Raw genomic sequence first — 14,552 nt, forward strand, 5'->3', positions numbered from 1 at the left:
GCTGTATATCAGTTTAGCGCCAGTAATGCACTCTCGATCCTCGTTTATGCCGATGTCTGTATTTTTGTGGCGTGCAGGCAGCACAGGTAGACCCTGAAGGGCTAAAGCTTCTGGAGGGGATGGATTGCAACAAAGACGGAGAGATGGACTTCCAGGAGTTTATGATCGCCGTGTCCTGCCTGTCCTGCATCGGCAAAGCGGCGTGCTGCTTCTAGTGAGCGCGGAGGGCGAGGCCCGCTGAATAAAAACCTGTTGGAGCACTTGAGCAGAAGTGTCAAGGGTCATTTCTTTGCGCAAATATACACGCCTTTTGTCGTTGAACAATAGGAGAAAAACGTCACAGTGGTCTCACCAAAGGCAGAAGGTGGTTAAGGCGAAACCCAAACAACACGCTTGCAGCAGATTCTCACAAAAAGTCACAGCAAACAACCACGACGTCGCCTCTTCCAATTAAAGACACTCAAGTGAATTCAGACATTATACATGTTTCAAGATAGTTGCTGAAAACGTGCAAAGACTGAGAACTATGTCGTATTCAGTTGTGGAGCTAAAGCGTCAAAACTGTTTCTAGCACTCCTTCGGTTTTCCTGACTTTCAGGGGCGCACCTAAAACCTGACGACGACTCAAGTCAGTCGTCATCTGACAGTAGAACTTGCGACGTTGTCGGGTTTGTTTAGGTGCTGTGGGATTTTTCAAAATATAAAATATGGGCCTCGGCTCTCATAAAGTTTGGCAAACACTGCCTGCTACGATGCCTGCGCTGCCCTCCAGTGGTAAATATATAGTTTGCATCAAACTGCAGACATGACTCACCACTTTTTGTCTTCCGCCCGCTGACTAATAATCACCTTGCGAGGTCACGACCCCGACACTTTTCTCCACCTGTGCGTGTGCGCAGTGCATTACACAGGCTTAATGGGGATTTCGGTGACCACAACATAGGACTATGCCTTTCTGTAACTCTTCCAGTCTTTTTGTATCACTCTATGAGCATTCAAAAGTTTACAGGAGGTCAAATTCAGTTCACCTGGAAAAGTTCAAATGCATTTTAGCTCAAATTGCAGCGTAAAGTCTATTTGGGAGTAAATTCGTAGTTGTTTGGTGAATCACTCGTGACCCTTTGGGTGTCCTGACATTTGCAGAACAAAGGCAATCGGGTTGCCGGCCGGTGTGCCGGGGTCGTCGCGCTCCTTCAACCTGTCTGCTCAGACCGGTCAGATGACTGCCATTCTGCGCATGCCGATCGTGCTGCCATTTTGGAAGCATTCCGTCAAACAGGATGTTCCGGGTCGTTCCGAGAGCATGCCAGAACCAGGCATAATCAGTCTCGAGTCTTTACATTCAAGTTACTGCTGCGGCAAAAGAGACTCAAGTTGTGACTTGGTTCAAGTCATACAATCTTTTTCTTTTGCTTGCGCTTTTCTGGGGTAGCAAGCTAACAGTCAAGCGTGGGGCCTGAATCCTAAAATTGCCAAATTAAGTCTGACTCAAGTCAAGTCCCGAGGAGCTCCGGGAAGACTTGCAGCCGCAGTCCAAACACAAAGGCCCCACTCATAGTGCACAACCCGCTCACCTTTGACCCACATACAGCAGGCCGCATCGCTCCGCAATTAGCTTAGGAACTTTTCAAATGGGCTCAAATTTGAATTTCGACTCCACCGAGGTAACTTAAAATGTGCTCGTTTCGTCACGGGGATCGCAACATTTTGCATTGAGAGGGCACGCACGCCTGGATTGCGCTGATAACGAACGCGCAACTCCGCGCACCGTGTGACGCAATCTCCTCCCCGCTTTGACTGCGTGTGACGTAATTGAAGGCAGCCAAGTTTGAATGAGCCGGCCCGCTTATTCAACAGAATCACATGACGGGGAGACTTTGCACTCCTTTATCAGACGCCATGTGGAAAAGTCAGCCTCGGGGCATCTGGGAAATTTGACAACTAAGTCATTATCAGGATCAAAATGTCTTTGAGAGGGACTGCTAAACATTAATGTGCATGTCTGAGTGGATGTTAGATGCTCAGCAGCTTTGATCAATGGCTGATTTGTTCAGTATAGTTACAAAAAAAGCCACTGATAACAGTACAGAAAATGGATGGATGATTGACTTTTTAATACATAGTCATTCAGTTGTGGAAAATCGAGCACGCGCCTGTTTTTATTGGGTTATCGCGTCGTCTAATAATAGAACACGGCCGCGTCTGAAGGTTACGGGAAAAGATTTAAATGTTAAAAGACATTGTATTATTTTTCAAATCATTAGGAAAACGTTGAATGTTAAATGAAAGCTTGTCGTGCATTTTTTAAATTGTAAAAAAAAAAAAAAAAAAAAAAAAAGTGACAAGACCACAAATATCAAAATATTCAAATGCATTGAGACTATTACAAAATATCACACGAGCACAAAACTTTTTTTTTTGCTTTGCCACTGATAACAGAAAGCTCATATGTACTGTAGACTTTTTTTAAGGTAGTTTCTTTTTTTGCATTCTCATTTCCATTCGTTCATAATTTCATTTCCATTGAACTGCTCGTACACAGTGGCGCCTTGAGATACGCAGTTGATTCACTTAAAAAAATAAAAATAAAAATGCTTCTCGAAGTCATTGTGATCCACTGGACTCAATGAGGGATTTTTGTTTTGCAGATATTGATTGTGCCCTCATTATCGCACATCTCTATGCTTTGCCCCAGATCAATAAGGTGTTTGGCCTTTGACTGCAGGGCTCCGGAGGCAGATCCAGATCAGACAAACCACTCAATACGTCCTCTAGTTGCCGCAAGAGACAATGGCTTGGGGATATATATATTTTTTTCTCTCTCATGTGGCCTTGACTCATTGTGTGCCCCAAAACGTTACATAAAATGTGCTCCTTGACAGACCAGGTGGTCATTCCTTAAGAAAATAACCTGAAACGCTAGATTGCTCTCAACAAGTAACAATACTTGCCGGAAACTGTTTTTTTCTTATAAAAAAAAAAAAAAAACAGGAGATACTTTTATGCATTACTGTAGAGAACTGATTCTCAAACCCAAAAAATAAAATAAAATAAATTGTGTTGTGTCAAAAAAATAAAAAAAGGCATAAAACAATAATAACGCTTCCCGAATTTATCTTTGGGCCAAATAAAAGCTCTCAAATGATTGAAATTTCTCTTTTGTCTATTGGGATGGATTCATATTTATAATTCAATATGATTAAGTTACTCTCTATTAAATAGGACATGGATATTTAGGTTGAAACATGGAAAAAATAAATACTTCTTATGGCACATTGGTATGTTTAATTGGGATTAGGATAGTCTAAAGTAAACACAATACTGAATGTAAATAATTGCAAAACGACCATGTCATAGAAAAGTCATTCTCCCAATTGTTATTGTTCCTGTGACAGGGACAATAAAGTTATTTTCTATATTAGTCAATTCGAAAGGATTCCTTGGACTCCCCCCCTTGACCCAAAAAGTTTGAGAACATATTTAAGGTTCGAAGTGTTTATGAATATGATCATATTAAAAGTAGAGAAACACATTTCCCCTGTGCAATACATTCTTACTTACGTCCACCTGAATGCCAACAAAGTGTAAGAGATCAAAATACAGTATTTTCCAAAAATATATGTATACAAAGAAAAAACAGAATGAAGGCATACCGATACAAAAATAAATAAATAATTATTATTATTATTATTCAATAACCAGCGTTTGGCGTACTAGTTGTGTTTCTGATGCAATACCCTGGCGGAAGGAGCCAGTATCTGGTAACAGGACGGCGGAGGTTAGCCTCGTTGCCTAGATACGAACTCAGGAGGTGGCGCATGAAGCGCCGTCCTCCGAGTGAAACTGGCCTCCGTTGTAGGCCATTGTGGCTCTGGCGTCAGCACGCACTCAACGGGTCCCCCTTCCCCTCGCTTGAGCCCGAATGTCGACATTTTCCCCGTCGCCGCTCAAGTGGCACTGGAGGCGAAAACACTAGCGCCATTTCTGTCGGCGTCCATGATACGCTATGCGACCGCAGCGGATTCCAGAGCCCGACGAGCTCGGAACGGCAGCGACGGAGAAGTAGCCGCTCGCCTTTCGGTGTTCCTCTCCTCTTCAGCCCACTCGCAGGTACGTCGGGCGGCTCGGTCGTTCGTGTGTATGTCGTGTCTTTTGATTCTCCACGCGTCGCTCGCTTTGACTGTGTGACGACATGGCGCACATTTTTGAAGCGAGCAACTGTCAGTCCTCTCCGGTCGCCGTCCAGGAGCAGCTCCTCCTCCTCTCTCCTTTGGCCACAACAACGACTCCGCTTCGAAGCTGCTCTTCTGTTCGGGTTGCCCACTTTTTTTTTTTTTTTTTTTTTTTTTTTAATTTATTAACATTTTTGGATGCCATGTTGCCCACTCGCAAGTAAACCACTTGGCCTAACAATGTCAGCAGGTCGCCGCTTGCTAGCTTGACGCTTTTTTTTTTCCCCCACTCGGGAGCTCGAATGTCACAAACAAGTAATTTGCCGGACAAACGGCAACGCGAAAGCGAAAACATAAGTAGCCGCACACTTCGAGGTCGTCATCTTTGTTGCCGTCGATGCGCAGCATGATTAGCTCCTGAGCTAACATTAAAGGTCGGTGGTCCGTCTAACCTTGTGAAATACAAATGCTATTGGCGCTAGCGTGCTAATTTTAACGCCGCACAGGAACGCATCGTTAAGATGTCGTTTTGAGCAAACGTGCACAAAAATATACAGGACTGTCGTTGTTAGCTGTTCAAAGTTGTAATATGAGGTGAATAAATTGTATTAATCACAGCGGATGTCCACCCAAAATAATGGCATATTGAACCAAAGATGTACTGAATGAGCTGATAAATTTGAAGTTGGACTGTCAAAAAAAAAAGTCGCAAAATGTGGACGGAGGTGGTAAATATGTAGAATATCTCAAACAGGGAAATTTATTGTGAAAGCGGAATTATGGGGATGTGGAAATTCTTCCCAAAATGTTTAGAATTTAGAATGGGAGGATGAGGACTTTTTTTTGTTTTTGTTTTTTTGTTCAATGTCTCATTTACTTGAATGGGAGCCTTCCAATGTGGGAATGTGAAAATAGTAGCATTCACCCAATTATCGGTCAGGCCCGCTGAGGTAACCTCCACCTGGACTTCCATGCAACGGTGTTGGGCTGCTGGCTGCTCACAGTTAAGCTTCTTAGCGTTTCCCTTTTGACGTCTCATAATGGCTAACCTCTAATGGGCCTTCCTTGATTGACAGCCACCTCGGCCAATGTGAACGGCGCACCCTCGCTTTGCTTCTTATGTGCCTCTTGTAAGCCTCCAAAACACATGCGTCTGACAGGAAGTGTTTTCCTGCCACTTGCCTGTTTTCAACTAAAGTGCTATCTCTTGGTTGTTTGACTTTGTGTAGACAAACAGTTCCACGCAATGTACGTATTAGTATGTTATCATGTGTTGTGTTCCAAAATCTGTCATCCATCCGTATTGAAATAGTCTGCCCCCAGGCTGTATTGTCATGAATAGGCTTTTTGTAATATGTTCACTGCTGCAATCTCGCCAAGAAATGTTTTCGATCCATTGATCCCTTCGCTTGCTGTTTTCCAGGTGGCGCTGGTGAAGTGATCACTCCAACATGGGTGCCTTCGTGTGACGCAAACACGTCTTGTGTTTTGCTGTGCGGCAGCATAAGCCATGCCTGACGAATAAAACCACCCTTTTTGCTAATAGCAACAAAAAAAGGGGGGGGGGAATCCCACATGCCTCCTCACGTAGAACCCCTTCAGTGCATCCCGCTGGAGTGATTGGCCCACCTTCCAGAGGTTCCAGGTTCTGTCTCGCCCCCTCCTCTCTGTACTTGTCCCCCCCCCCCCACCACCCTCAACCACCTGACACACAACTCATCGCAATGCCAATCCACCTGAGAATAACCAACACCTGAGGTCTCATGCGTCCAGTGAGCGCCGATTCAGACGGTCCTGCTCCTCCCGCGAACCTCTCTTGGCCCTACCCGCTCGTGGCCCCCCTGCCTGCCTCAGAGATGTCCCTGCTCCAGTCGCTGGGTCCAGTGCAAAACTGGCTGGGCCAGGAGCTGGAGAAGTGCGGGATCGACGCCATGATTTACACCCGCCATGTCCTCAGCCTCCTCCTGCATGACAGTTATGACTATGACCTGCAGGACTACCTTCATGTAATGTTTTAAAAAAAAAAATGACAATTTCAAGATGGAAGTCAACTTGTCGCACATAATGATATGCTCTCAAATATTCAACATTTGTTTGACAGGAGAATGACATCTTTTTGGGCTGGGAGAAGGGAACTGGGAAGAAATGGGGCAAGAGTAAGAAGAAGGGAGGGACCGACCTGAGTCTCGAGGAAATGAAGAAACAAGCGGCGGTGCAATGTCTTCGTTCTGCGTCTGATGAAGTAAGCGCTGCTCGGCCGAAGCATTCTGTAACAAAAGAAAGCCTAGTTATCGAATCCGTAGAAATAGTCCAACATTTATGGAGCATTTGTTGTGGTTTTAAGTATAAAAAAAATAATAATAATAATTTGCATTTAAAATTGAGTTGTCTACTTTTTTATGTATGACAAGAAAAGGCACAACAAGATAGGCTGCTTGACTGCCATCGTACGGGAGGTGCTCTGCGAGTTCATAATGACAACCACGCAAAACGTTCAAAGGGTGCCAGGGGGTGCAGGGGTGTTGGGTCTCAGCAACCGGCCCACTGTGCCGTCTATTTTTTAACCGGCACATGCTACACGGGATAGCAGCAGTCATTGGGCTGTCAGCTGACCAGAATTAGCACAATGATGTAAGAGCAAACATAGGACAGGAGGTAACTAAACTTTTTTATGTATTTATTTATTTTTTTTATATAAGGGAAACGGTAAGGAATATTTTCTTGGTTTAAGAAAGCTATAAATTCTATGGTATGTTAGGACTCGGCGCGTCAGAACAGTTTGATAAGAGTTCAACTTCTGTTTTTCTAGAACGTTACTAAGGTACCTAAGACGCAACTAAATATAGCGCAGTCATGGTCAAGCCGCAGTTTTCGCAAGTCGGCTGCTTTGATCCTCTTGTTTTTAATTATTTTCTTTTAAGTCTTTTCATGTATATTTCACTAACTAACTAACTGCTGCTGTCCTTTTTCCTTTTCAGAACTCTGGAATTGAAAGCCTGGTTGAGGAGCTTTGCTCCAAACTTAGGGACATTCAAAACAAACAGAAAGGTTTGTCGGTTGTGTTTAATAGTGACTAGGAAAAGTACTTGCTGTTTTATCTGTGCATTTTTAATATGTTGTTGTCCTACAGAGGAAAAACAGATCCAAAAGAAGGCTGATGGTGCTCATTCTCCTGATCGAGTTGAGTCCCCCTCTTCGAAGGATCAGGTGGAAATGTAAGTCACATCATGTACTTGGTGTGTTCAAACATTTCCATGAACTGGGATGGTTGAGTTTGAATTTGCCTCTTTTGTCAATCGGGACTCAGGTATTATGAAGCCTTCCCACCTTTATCAGAGAAGCCTGTTTGTCTCCAAGAGATCATGACCGTGTGGAACAAAGCCAAGGCATACTCGAGTTCTTCGTCCTCGGCCGCTCCGCAGACCAGCACAGACACTTCCTCTCCAAAAGATTGCAACAGTGAATGCGAGGCTGCCAAGGAGCGGAACCCTGAAGTGTGCGGTACCATCACCAGTGTGGACAAACGAGAGAGGCCAACAACGCCGAAGCAAGAAGGAGAAAGAGAACCGATACCATGGTGGTGCTGCGGCAGAAGAGAAGAACACCGGCCACTCCAAGAGACAAACGAGACACAGGTCTGGGGGCAAATATCGGGCCCGATCCTGGTCTTCTGGCTCTAGCGAGGCGGGCTCGAGCTCAAGTGGGAACCCGGGTGACAAGTCATTCAGAAGCAAGGCGGTTAGAGTCAGGCACAAATCCAGAGAAGTTGGGAAGAGTAAGAGACAGCGTAATAGCGGACAGTTGAAGCTTCAGCTGAAGGCTATTGACACGGAGGAGCGACGGAATGCAGGAGGAAGCAGAGCCACTGCGGGCACGGGCAAACCACCACAGCTTTACAAAAAGAGTAGAAGATCCCTAAAAGAGGTTTCTCACGATCCAGTCTGGGCGCAAGAAAATGAGGTGGGGTTTGAGGACAGAAATGCAAAGGAATACATGGAGGAGCCACTTTGGTACACTGAGCCCATCACAGACTATTTTGTACCTTTTAGCAGCAAACAAAGCAAGCTGGAGACAAAGTATCGAAGCAAAGTGGGCTCTCCCGAAGACTTGGCCCTGTCAGCAGACATGGCTTTCCTGCCAGAGAGAATCCAGGGAATCTGTTTTGCCAACGAGAACTACCAGAGAACATACCTTGCTGCGGGCTCATTTGTCGACGGCCACTTTGTGGAAGCGCCCGGCGAAGCAGAGAAGGAGACTGCTGAACTCATTGGGACCTCTAGCTGCCCTCAGCCAGAGGATAGTGGACATTTAGATGACAAGCATCTGCCAGAATTCACCGACTTCTATGAAGTTGATATTTATCAATCCATATTGGATACTAGTGCCTCAGACTCGTTACAAGAGAGTCGGATCCTCGGCATGATTCGACAAAAGAGCAACGAGCAAAGAGAATCTTGTTTAGTGTTAGATGGCCTGGAGCAGCAAGGGAACGGTGCAATAAGGACAGACTTGGAGGAAGCTTCGGGATCTTATGGGTTTCTCATGGAGGATCTCGACAATTTGGCTCAAGTCTGGGGATGCTACTCGCCCTCTACTTCAGACGATATAGACGGAGAAAGCTTCTTGGGCGACTCACCCGTTCGGCTCTCCCCCCTCCTCGATAGCGTTTCTTTCACCCTGAGGAATCTATCCGGAAATCTGGTGGAGCCGCAAATTCCCGAGGCCGTCGGCGAGCCGTCTGGCTTAAACTCGTCTCGCTTCTCTCTTTTTGAGCTGCAGTATGACAGTCCCACTCTTTCTTTTCCCCACGAGTCCCTCTCTGTCGCTCACGACAGCAACACCGATCCCGGTAGCTGTCTCGACCCGCATGCTAATAAACAGTCTCGTTTGCTGATATGGACCAAAAATAGTGCCTTTGATGAAACTGAACACTGCTCCAACCTTTCAACACGTACATGCAGCCCATGGTCACATTCAGAAGAGACTCGTTCAGACAACGAGCACGGGAATATCCCCACAGAGGAGCCGGCCGCTCTGATTGGCACTGAAGAAATTGATTGTATCATCCCTCCTATTTCTGGTACATATCTAGAAGATGAAATCTTGGACTTCTTGCAGGAAGACTCTGGGCGCAAATGTGAGGAGACGAGTGTTTGCACAGCATCCTGTCAGACGTACACCAAAAAATCTAAATTGGAGTCCCTTTGTGGAATAGCGTTGGAAGACGACGAGAGTAAACAGTACAGCGTGGGCATTTTCTCAGATAACACAAAGCAACAGAAGGGCGGGTACAGCTCAGGAATAATCAAAGATATTTGGTCTGCAGTCGGGGAGGCCAAGTTGGTGGTGTCAAGGCAAAGCGCTAAGAAAATGAGCGAGACTGTATTTTCCGAAGACTCTGGTGGTTACTGTGGCAGCTGTCTGGAGGTGCAGGCCAAAGGTGTTCAGAAAAAAGCTGTGCAGCGCTCAGAGTATCACCTCTGGGAGGGCAAGAACGAAGAACAGGACTTGGCCAAAAACAAACTCTCCAAGTTAGATGGCGCCGGGGATTACATGACTCCGTCCAAACCCTGGGACTTGAGATCAGATAAAGACGGTACATCTTTCATCATCGGTGGCGTGTACGGAGAGTTCAAGACGTTAAGTTGCGATAAGAATTGGGCTGTCGTGCCACCAAATGAATCTCAACGTAGCTCGCTCCAGTCTGCCGCCGCATCTGCTTCTAGTTCCGAGATGCTCACAATCGCCGGCGCGGACGTGTTCGTCAACAAGGGCAGCTGCTTTGCTCCAGGACACCGGCGCCTGTGGCGGCCTCTTGTGTCCTTCGGCCAAAGCGAGCGCGCCATTACGGGGAGCCGAGACGGCTTGAATAAGGGATTTTCTTTGATCTTCCGGGAAGATTTGCTGGGATCTTACGACGGCTTGCGTAGCGAGGAGCAACGTTTAGAATACCCATTTGCCTCCTTCGACCTGAACAATCCCTTCTCTCAAGTTCTCCATGTCGAGTGTTCCTTCGAGCCAGAGGACATGGCTTCCTTCAGTCCAGGGTTCAAGCCCAAATCTATTCTGTGCTCTGACTCTGAGACCGAAGCCTTCTGCCCGCAAATTTATGGCATCAACCAAACGCAGTACAGGGCCATTCGCATTTCCCCCAGGACTCATTTCCGACCAATATCGGCCTCAGAGTTGTCTCCCGGCGGAGTGAGCGATTCGGAGGCAGAGACCGACAAAGAGGAGGCGAGTTTTCCCGTCCTGGCGCCGGTGGATGTCTGCGATGATCCGCAGGCAGATCTCAAACCACTAGAGGAGGACGCAGAATGTGAAGGCCCGTATTATGGGAAATCTGAACTGGAATCTGGTAAATTCCTGCCGAGATTGAAGAAGTCTGGCATGGAGAAGAGTGCCCAGACCTCTCTGGATTCACAGGAAGGCCCCAGTGTCCTTCTGCCCATTGCTGAACAAGAAAGATTTTTAGACTGCCAAACAGCAGAAGATGCATCAACTGCAGGTGGGCAGAAGAACACCTCAGTTGGCCCTCTGCAAAAAGAGGGCTCTCCGGGGGAAAAACAGACGTACTTGTGTGCAGCGGCAGGCCAAATCCCGAAATACGGGATTGCGTACGACTTTGTCGGAGACGTGCCAGAGGTGAGTTGTTTCCTCGAACTGCTCTTAAAACACGTGATTCAAGCATTCGCGGTTATATCACCCTCTCGTCCCATTTGTGTTTAGTTCCCTCTGTTGAATATAAGCGGACAGAGAGTAAGTGGCAGCCAGGACGATGAGTGCTGGTGGCAAAACACGCTCTGCCCCCCCTTGTTCCCTGGCTCTCAATGTACAGGTAACGCTCATCCCCTCATTAAGAGTAAGCGGTGCCTTGAGATACGAGCTGTTTTGTTTGGTTTTTTTCCTTTGATTTGCAAGCGCGAACTTTACATACGAGCACTGCATGGTCGAAGTGTCAAATGTTTTTTCTTCTAAATATTCTTCAAAAAAATGAGGCTTCAAACTGTTAACTGCCACACTCAGTTTACACTTTGTGTATTTAAAACAACCACATAGCTTATCCTCTAGTCTGTTAGCTTAAGGCTATTGCTAACAGGAAATTATTAGCATCTAATTTTATCCTTTTAGGAATTAATATTTGAACACAACTGCGCAACAACACGTGTAGACAGACTATATAACAATACTCCGTCATAGACGGAACAAATGTATCTCAAGGCACCACTGGACATTTGAAAATGTTTGAACTGAAGGTATCCTTTTTAAAGTAACTGATTTCTCCTCTAGGGAGCAGCAACATTTGAGTTCTTCAGTTCGCAGTGGACTTGTGTTGGCGAGAAGAAAGGTTGCTCAATTTTCGGTGACTGGACCGCTACCAGCTTTTATTCAGGTTCATCTCAGAGCCGCCAAACCAAACGTAGGCTAATTTCTCGAGCTTTCCACAGACCCCCCCCCCCCGCTCCCCACACAAACGCATAACTGCTGTTTTTTTCATTTACTAACTCGATGCTTGTGTAATCAACAATCAGCTCAATGACAAAAAAAAAAGTGAGTTAAAATAGGATAACGAAAAAAGTTTTGTTTGAGTGATGCCATGTGCTGATATCCATATAAAGCATTTAGAATCTGTTGCAGCTGATGCAGCTTTCTTTCAGTTTTGCTCCTTCCACCACCTGCTTTTCAGCTACTATACTTGGACAGTTGGTGGCATCTGAATGGTTGTGCATGCTCGTGTGTCCAACCAGTCTCTTCTTTTTTTTCTTCTTTTCTTGTTAAAATAGGAAACAAAAACCTAATTACCGGGTAAAACAACTGTAATCCCATGCGCTACTCTTCATCTTCTGTTGGGAAAGATAACGCTGCAATCTTTGAGTTGTGCTCTTCAATTTTCTATAGTTTGTTTGGATGAATTTTTGAAAGAAGTAGAGAATGTGTGCAGGTTTGCTTGTAACACATTCACTGCCATTGACGGCTTTAGAAGTCAAAGATCCATGTTAACTGGGAAGGCTGGCAGTGAGTGAGTTAAGGTGAGTTGCCCCAGTTTATCATGGAAGATGAGTTTTTGAGAACCTAGTTGTAGATTAAGGTATGATTTGTGAGGGGGGGGGGTATCAAAAGTGGAAAAAAAAAAAAACCACACAATCTCATACCGGTCTACTTAACTGCAATTCTCCGAAATAATTTGCTCGGAGGGGGAAAAAACCTTAATGAAAGTAAAGACCCGCAAAAATTTTCCGCAGACATCCTTTTGCATCTGAATTGAACAGTTTTGTTCGGGTTTTATTTATTTTATTATTATTATTTTTTAATAATCCTGTGTTACTTCAATTGTACACATTGGTGCTATAAATATTTTCCAACATGTGGCTATGGTAAAACCTTTTTTTTTTTTTTGTAGAACAGACGGTCAGAATCCTTTTTTTTTTTTTTCTCTCCAAAAATTGTAAAACGGAGAAAAATATTTTTCTGGATTACTGTTTAATGTGGTTTGCTTATTTGGTTATTTCATTTTAATGTAATCGTTTTGAGTTGTCAGGCCTGTAACACTGAAGCGTGAATATTTGCAGAGAGGAAAATCTCACGTATTTCCTTTCAGTTCATTGTCCCGAGGCAAAATGTATAAACAACTCTTGACTTGGAGTACGTTTGTGTTGCAAATCAGTTAATCTTGCAAAAGGTAAACATGGTTTAAAAAAACAAAACAAAAACCTAAATGCCATAATTACACTACAAAGTACGCTTGGATTATTATTATTTTTTTTTTTAAATGTATGGTGTGTTTTCCTTTTTGTTTTTGGTTCACCATATACCTCGTTGATATATTAAGTCATATTACGATGCGCGTGGACAACAAATTTGTCACAATTGTTGTGATTCGGCTTCAATGGTGAAGGTGTACGCATGCATACGGTCTTAAAAATCTAAAAAAAAAAAAAACGAACAAATTGGAATGAAAGGCTCAAATATTTTTTTATTGAGCCATGTTGCGACATGTGTTGCTGAATGAGAAGTTAAAAAAATAATAATAATAAATCTGCAGGGGCAAAGAGTTTCCTGTTTTGCATTTAATAAAGCCACCTATCTTTCCCAATTGAGCCTAGATTTTGTTCTGGTTGAAGGGAAGTTAGGGGGGCTTATTAATATATATTTTTTTTATATCCTAACCATGATTCTCAAGCACAAAATTGCCATCAATGTGCCCGTTGCTTGGAAATGGATGCGTCAATGTGATCGATCATATACGTGGTGGGTACAAGACCTGATTTTCAAAGAGTACTCCCAACTTCAGGGTCTCGCCACCTGTCGTTCAACGGTCATTAGACACTCAGGAATTTTTTCATATACTTTCAGAAACATGATCTGCAATCAACTGTGGCAGTGCATTGACGATATATTGATTGTAGGCTACACGTTGACATTATTTCCAAGCAAGCCACAGAGAGGATAGGTTTTATTTAGAGCTGTATAGTTTGAGAGGAGGGAGGTAGAAAAAAACAAAAAAGTCATTGGTGACTGCATAAGCAATGTGGAGGGCTTTTCAAGAGCCCCTCAAGGTTTCTATGCAATTCCCTGGCGCTTAAACCTTCGAGTACGTGGGGAAACGTCATTTAAAGTTTGCATGTTTTTTTGACAGAAGGGCGCCTGGGTTTAAAAAAAACAAAAACAAACGGGATGTCTCTGAAAATGCAGCAGGCAAACAAACATCAGTCCACCTTTGTTGGATGAACCCGAAATGTTGAAGAGTGAGGTGTTATTGATCGGGTTTGAAGGTATTTTGGCTCAATCGTGACTGAAAGTTTATAGAGTTGAGCGTTGCTGTCAAAGTTGGGAGGCGAGAGAACATCATGTCACTAAGTGTTCTCAAAGAAAGACAAAAGTGTGTGTGCGTTATTTAAAAAAAACAATAAATAAATAAATAAATAAAAAAAGACTCATAAAGCGTTAAGTTTGGAGATGAAATGAATGCGTCACACCTTTCTCCATGAAATTCTTCCATTTTCCTGTGCTACATTTGAAAGAATAAACAGCAACAAAATGTGTTTATAGAGAAAATAAAGTCAGTGAGGGGCTATGTTTTCTTTGGAACGACATCACCGACTGGCTCGTAGAGTTTGGATTGCGCCGTGGTTCAGAAGAACATAATGCAGCACTGAAAACTCGTCATTTCATTCCTTCCTCTTCGTTGTCCCCATCGCCCTCAAACGTAGCTGTGTGTTCTGATTTCATGTACACCCTGAGTAAATGATTTTGTTTCATTGTGGATTTCATTAACATCTAATAAAAGGGTCGACCAAAACACCAGCATGTCAACTTGCCTCCTTTCGTCAAGCCTTTTCTCACGTGTTTAGAATACAATACACCAAGAGAGTGCAGGAC

At 44.3% G+C, this 14,552-nt stretch overlaps 1 protein-coding gene across 1 annotated transcript; it reads left to right on the top strand.

Moving 5' to 3' along the window:
• Positions 1 to 3,790: 3,790 nt before the first annotated feature.
• Positions 3,791 to 13,120, top strand: kiaa0232 (KIAA0232 ortholog). The gene is given in 8 exon segments (XM_061669236.1): positions 3,791 to 4,110; positions 5,596 to 6,178; positions 6,274 to 6,414; positions 7,151 to 7,220; positions 7,303 to 7,387; positions 7,480 to 7,669; positions 7,671 to 10,817; positions 10,902 to 13,120. Coding segments are annotated over 7 exon segments (4,125 nt in total). The 5' UTR covers positions 3,791 to 4,110; positions 5,596 to 5,935; the 3' UTR covers positions 11,151 to 13,120.
• Positions 13,121 to 14,552: the final 1,432 nt, after the last annotated feature.

The sequence above is a fragment of the Phycodurus eques genome, chromosome 23, assembly GCF_024500275.1.
Source record: "Phycodurus eques isolate BA_2022a chromosome 23, UOR_Pequ_1.1, whole genome shotgun sequence".
In the NCBI taxonomy this organism is placed as follows: domain Eukaryota; kingdom Metazoa; phylum Chordata; class Actinopteri; order Syngnathiformes; family Syngnathidae; genus Phycodurus; species Phycodurus eques.